Source organism: Cyprinus carpio, chromosome B2 (genome assembly GCF_018340385.1).
Source record: "Cyprinus carpio isolate SPL01 chromosome B2, ASM1834038v1, whole genome shotgun sequence".
Classification (NCBI taxonomy): domain Eukaryota; kingdom Metazoa; phylum Chordata; class Actinopteri; order Cypriniformes; family Cyprinidae; genus Cyprinus; species Cyprinus carpio.
In genome coordinates, this window is record NC_056598.1 from 20,590,304 (window position 1) to 20,597,282 (window position 6,979).

Consider the following 6,979-nt stretch of genomic DNA (forward strand, 5'->3'; position numbering starts at 1 on the left):
GCATAAGGCGGCATCTTCTTTTCTTTTTAATGACGGTTGGCAAACCCACTTAAAAAGTGCATTTCCGCCACCTACTGGAGTGTGGAGCATATTGATTTTTCTGAACATTTCTGCCATATGCACATAGACTGACAGTCATCACTGTTAAGCTACTACTAAATAATGTAGAAACTTAATTTTCTGCAAATCATTGCTTTGCAATGATTTGTATCGTTAAAAGCACTATACAAACAAACTTGAATTGAATTGAATTGTCCACCGTTAGAACCTGTTAACACTGGTGTTCCACCCTGCTATTCTCCTTTTCACCCTGTTAGACAAGTCATTTTAAATACTGTTTGGCATACTTTTGTCTTATTTTGTGAGGTGAGGAGCACTAACAGCATATATATGCTTTTGAGCAAAATTGTTGTATTATTTACCACCCAATTGGCAAAAATGGGCACAAAAAAAGTACCTGTTCTTAATAATCAACACATATTCTATTCATCAATAATTGTTTTGTTATTGTCTTATATTCGCGTCAATACGGTAGTTTACTGACACATATCAGGTTTTCGCTACCTGTTTACGTTCACTTATCCCCTAACTGAGTGCATTTACATGAGATACTCAACATGATGTACATTTTGACAACTGTGTGTGTATCTGACAGTTCAGGCGCAAGTAGAACTGATTGCGCGCTGTCTGAGAGAACTGGGGTCCCGTTCGAGAGAGAGCGCTTCTGGAAGCGTGTCATCCAGCGTGATTCCACCAACCTTCACTAACTGCAAGTTGATCAATAACAAATTGTGACTCGATGGTACTTTTGTTGTACAACGAGGTTGGCTACTTTTAATTGGGCTGTTCTGAACCCTGAACATTTTTATATTTATTTTGGAATTGTTCCCACACTATGATATTATGGTGTGACATTCTTTGATTTTATCAAATGTTAAGTGAATAATAATCTTGAATTTAGGTATAGAAATGTAATTTTTGGTTTTCATGATTGTGAAAAGAAAACACATAAATGTAAAGTTTTAAATGGAAATATATTTCTGATATTTTATAATTATTTGCATAATTATTTGCCCAATCTACTAAAACAATAATACAAAAACAAAAAACCTAACACAATGTAACAAAAACAATGACTCAATGACATAAAATAGAAATATGTGGGATTATTTTTATTTCTAAACAGGTTCAATGGCCATACCTCACCAAGAGAGCACTGAAACTATTCTTTTATACACATAACAGTATGTCCTGATTATGAGCTACATAATTATTATTAAAACAATACGTGTATAATTTTTTTTTTTTTTTTGATTTGTTGTATAGTGTTGTAAAATAATTATAAACTACTGCTAACAACAGATGTAATTGGACCATAGCTTTCTATACTTTACATATATATAATTAATATATATATATATATATATATATAATTAATATAAATTGCCCATCAGGAAAACATCCTACACAACCTGTAATTCAAAACTCTTACAGATTCAAGGGGCACTTAATCACTGTCTACCTGATCTTCCACACTTTCATCAGCAAAGTTAATAATATTCTTCAATGCATCTAAAATCAGAATATCTATTGTGTCATCAATGGCACGTTCCTCATGGTAGTTCTTCACAGGATAAATGCAGCTCACAGGAATTCCCAGCTTGATAGAACACACTTCCATCTGCAAAGAGCATAGATAGATAGATAGATAGATAGATAGATGTACTTATTTATTAACAATTTATATGAAAACGTATAGACAAACAGAAAATAAATAGACAAATAATATAGGTCACATTTGATATGAAGTTATCATCTAATATCATATACTATGAAAACCTTGTAAGTACAAGAAACTGTAATACAATGCCAAATTTAATCATTTTTATTTACCATGGTAAGAAATTTAAAGCACAATACCTTTTGTTTTATTTTTTTACTTGTGTAGATCTTTTTAAGATCATCTTTGACTAGTGGACATGATTCATCAACCTTGGTCATGATTATGACTTGAGGAATGCCTGTGGTACAATGAACAGTGATTACGGATACGCCAAAATACAAAACAATGCCTAAGTTTAAACAAATGTTCAAAAAGTTTACATCCCTTCTTTTCCCAAAAGTGTCTATATGGTGCTGAGATCCAGTTTTTTTTACACAGAGGACAACTGAGGACAACTGATGACAACTGATGGACTCGTACAGAGATATTACGAAAGGTGCAAACTTTCACTAATGCTCAAGAAGACAACACACTATATTAAAAGCCGAGTTGTTGCAAACAGGATCAGATACTGTAGGATGATGTAATTTCTTTAAGTGCAATACTAAATAATATTACAAACACTGATCTTTTATCTTTTTATGCACTCATCTATACCATTTTGTGAATAATATCGATGTATTCCATATGACTTACCCAAGTCTCTTGCTTTCTTACGAACATCAAGCATTTGCCTAATTATGCTCTCATCCATCATAGAAACAGTGTTAGCAGGAAGAACAGCAACCAGACAGTGAATCCTGTCTTTCAGAGTGGGGTTCTTGTTATACTCCGGGTCTTCTTCGGTAATTGGTTTTAATGGGTTAAACTGAACAGATAAAAATGCACACAATAAACTATGTGAATGTAAAAAAGTGAAAGTACATACAGCCAAGTATGGTGACCCATGCTTAGAATTTAACCCATCCAAAGTGCACACACACAGCAGTGAACACACACACATCGTGAGCACAAATCTGGAGCAGTGGGCAGCCATTTATTCTGTGGCGCCCGGGGAGCAGTTGGGGGTTTGGTTTAGAACTGTAATAGATCGGTTGAAATGGTGTAGTTCCTTTTTAAGTTTCAAGGAAACTTTGAACCTCTAGGGGTCGCTATGGGGAACACCTTGTCGTGACCCGTGTCTGAAGCATACATTGAAAAAACACAGAGTTGGCCGACGACAGCTTCTGACGTCACTACCGGCGCGACTATAAACAGGCACCGGGAGAACACGTCATTCTCTTCTTCGTCTTCACTGACTGTTCTGTTTGAAGCGTGCATCTGAAAGAACTGGTTAGAGCGATCTTTCTCTGTCTATCATGGCGACTACTAGCAAGCGTTTAGACAATTTGTGCATCCGTGTCGGCGTTATTTGACACCCGATGACACACACGATCTTTGCATCATTTGTTTGGGTAAAGAGCACGCACGCGATGTCTTTGAGGAGGCAATCTGCGTGCATTGTGAGCGATTTTCAAGGAAAAAGCTCCGCTCTCGTTCGTCTCTCTTTCCGAGGAAAAAGGAAAAAAGGCAGCCATCTGCTTCCCGCGGTTCAGGACCCGCCGGCTGCTGAGGCACAGGGAGGAGAATGAGCTCGTGAGAATTTCAGGTGGATCTGTCTGAATGGTTTAGAGAGGGACTTTCCCTTTCGCGCTCGTCGGCAGCTTTCCTAAATGCTAGGTTCTTAGCCATATCCCTTTAAAGGAGTCTTTCCTGATTCCAAGCCTTCAGCTCTACCCCGGGCCGAGGCCCTAACAGGTAAGTTGGGTATGTAGCTTAGGCCTTTGGCCGTAAGGGTCACGATGAAGTGTTCCCCATAGCGACCCCTAGAGGGGTTACATGGTTACATTCGTAACCTGAGACGTTTTTCAACCATGACATTCCTATAGTCAAGAAAATTATGAAAATTGTTCAAATTATAAAAAATCTTCGTTTACATTATTTGCTTGAATGAAAGTTCTCAAATTAAATTCCGCATTAATACACTTACAGTATAACCACTGTTGATGTGACCGTTTAATAATTTGATGATGTCATCCCTATGTATTCCTCTATCTTCTCCGTGCATTCCAGCAATGTCAGTGAAATTGAAAGGGAAGTAGGAGTCAGGGCTGTCCTTCTTCACTTTATAGGTTTTGGACTGAGAACAAAGCAAAGATTTAAAATCCTCTTACTTTTATGTTAATACTGTAAGGATACATAGATTAAACTTACTTCCACAGTGAAACTATGATCAGTTTCTACTGCATGTGCCAGGGCTCTGGTAGTGATGTGGCCCTTGAGAGCACTATCCACAGAGTTGAAAACGCTTGATTTTCCAGCACCTTGTGGTCCATACAGAAGAATTCTCAGAGTGCCAACTTCTGGGTTCTTAGGTTTGAACCTGTTTATTGCTGTCAGTAGATTTTGTTTATCCTCACTAGAAAGAGAGTTTCAAAAGTAAGAGGAAACATTATACTATAGGTCTAGAAATTTATGTTATTAGACTAAGGCAGGGTCCCTCAATTAGTTTTCGCCAGGGGCCAAATTCTGCCAACAATACCAAGCCAAGGGCCACTGACCTATATATATATATATATATTTTTTTTTTTTTTTTTTTTTAAATCTAGATTAATCTCACTGTAATCTTGGAATTAATCTAGATTAAAATGGCTAATTTGAAGTAAATCTTTGAGAACGGGTTTCTCAAGCCAGGTGGCGCATTTGACCAGGGGCTCATCTCCTGTTTCCAAAAGCATCACAAAACTGCTTGAGAAAGCTGTTACTATAATAAGTGGAGATGAAAATAAATTATGTTCAATAAGATGTACTTGTTAGTACTGATAGAGCTGTGCTACACTCAAACATAGTAGTTTGACGACGACTCTTCCCCTGCGCTACATTGCTTGGCCCGACATCTTCCGCATTTGCTAAGGGATGCTTTGCGGTGCGTCTGCAGCAGTGCAGCGATCGTTTACGTACCGAGTCTATTTTTGCTGTGCTGCACGAGCTGAATTAAAGTGTGTAGCGCATTGTTCGCGGTAGAAAATGAACATGGATTGATACCGGAAATGCAGTAATTTCACAAAATGTATACTAATTAAAGCCTACTGTGTTTAGCACATGCAACACATGGGTTTTTTTGGCTAGGTTAAAAACAAGAAAAAGAGCACCTTTTAGATAAACGAGGCAACATAATATATGCCCTGTTTTATGGAAGCAGAAAAACAAAGTTCATGAACCGTGCAATTGCTTGTAATAAAGATTTAAAATGCAAAAGGCACGAGAGTCGACTGTTTCTGATAATGGTGTTTTAATTTTAAATATTTGCGATATCCTAAAAAGAAAAGTAGGCTAATTGTTGTGTTTAAATGTTTTGCCGCTTGCTTGAGCAGCTTATTATACAAACCTAGAAGTCAAATGCATGAATAATATGTTGTTTATATTTATTACGTTTAAACTAATATGATTATGAAAGATTGTTACTGTTCTGTGATAAAAGAGACAATGCTGAAAATGATTTTTTAATTTTAGGTAATGATTATGTGCTTTATTCAGTGTTAAAAGTGTATAATGTGAGTTTGAATATTATTTTGCATGATCTTTATAACCATAGTAAAAGCAACAATAGATATTTTACCTCAGATCTTGAAAATAAATTGGGCTAAAGCAAACTTATGTTAAAACTGTGAACTCACTGCAAACCAACATCCATAAGAAAGATTGTATCACTCACTCATAACTGTTCAGTCCATTCACATTTGAATCATCTATTTTCTTTACTTCACACTTGCCTTTGTATTTTGCTGTCACACATCGTGTATCTGGGGGGGGGGGGGGGGGGGGGGGGGGGGGGGGGGGGGGGGGGGGGGGGGGGGGGGGGCACACTGGTATGTTTTTGCTGTCACATCGTGTATCTACACTGGTGTCAGCACGTCATAAATACAACGAGTCAACAGTTTTCTGTTGGGGAATTGTCATGCTGCGCCACATCCAGTGTAGACAGCATCACTGATTATATTAATTTGTTCTTTTGTTTTTTTTTGTTTTGCGTCTCAGCTGTGGTATGTTGTGTAGACGAGATATAAGTTAATGTTGCTTTCTAATGTTGCGTTTGTTTTTTTGTGACTTTTTTTTTGATATTTGTGGGTTCTGTTGTATTTTTCTCCGGCCTGCAGGCCACCTATCGAGGAACCCTGGACCAAGGCTTATAGCCTAAGACAGTGGTCATGGTCATTGCAAAAAATATAGTATGGTAGAATGCTGTGATTGCCCAATAAAAATAAAGTATTCAAGAGCTAAACCATAAGCATATTCTGTTATAATAGAAAAAGTAGTTTTCAGAGCTTACTTCCAGTCCATGGACCTCCAGGGTCTGCGAAACTCTGTTTAACCAAAACAAATATTTACTCAATTAAAATTCTTATTATATTTATTCATTTGGGTTATTTTATTTTTTTACATAATTAATTTTTCTATATAGTAGGTTTTTATCACTATATATTTTGCTGATTGATCACCCAGAATGAATTATGTCCATTTGTTTCACTGTACCTGGAGATGGAGGAGGAGTGGTTTGTATGGGGTTTTTAAATAGCCACATCCTAGCAACACCTTTGTCCTTATTTTGAAATAAAGATATTAGTTAGAAATTCAAGTCATCAATATGCAGCAAAAATGTTATTTATATATATATTATATATATATATATATATATATATATATATATATCTATATATATATATCATATATATATATAAATATTATTTTTTTTTTTTATTTTCATCATTTTGTTTAGTTCCTTTGTCTCATTAGTTAACTCTCACCTGTGCTACCCTCATCTAGTCAACTATTTAAGGACTATCCTTTGTTCAGTTGAGTTGTCTGGTATTATTTGTTAGTTTGTGGAATACCCTGTCATCTTCATCTGTGGATCTATATTAAATATTTGAAATGCTAATCTTTGTCTTAGTGTGCCTTCCCTTTACCAGAAACATGACACAGTACCTCCTATAGCAAGAATATCTCCGGTTGTTTTCCTCTTCCTGTTAAAAGAGGTGTTATTTCTAAAATTATATATATATATATATATGGACTCAATCAAAGTTAGATCTACATATGTTTCATTTAATTTTAAGTGGTAGGCTTAATTTGGACAATGTTTGTAAATGTAATCAAAGCAATATCAAATCTTTTCTATCACTTTAATACTTTGAGGAACAGAACATTTAATTTCAA

At 36.0% G+C, this 6,979-nt stretch overlaps 1 protein-coding gene across 1 annotated transcript; it reads right to left on the bottom strand.

Moving 5' to 3' along the window:
- Positions 1 to 1,438: 1,438 nt before the first annotated feature.
- On the bottom strand, positions 1,439 to 6,362 carry LOC109055759 (interferon-induced protein 44-like). Its single transcript, XM_042718575.1, has 7 exons — positions 6,296 to 6,362; positions 6,093 to 6,126; positions 3,977 to 4,181; positions 3,753 to 3,902; positions 2,420 to 2,591; positions 1,921 to 2,021; positions 1,439 to 1,681 (listed from the first exon to the last, which is right to left on the bottom strand). The coding sequence occupies exons 1-7, from the start codon at positions 6,342 to 6,344 to the stop codon at positions 1,508 to 1,510; spliced, it is 885 nt and encodes a 294-aa protein (XP_042574509.1). The 5' UTR covers positions 6,345 to 6,362; the 3' UTR covers positions 1,439 to 1,507.
- Between the last annotated feature and the right edge of the window lie 617 nt (positions 6,363 to 6,979).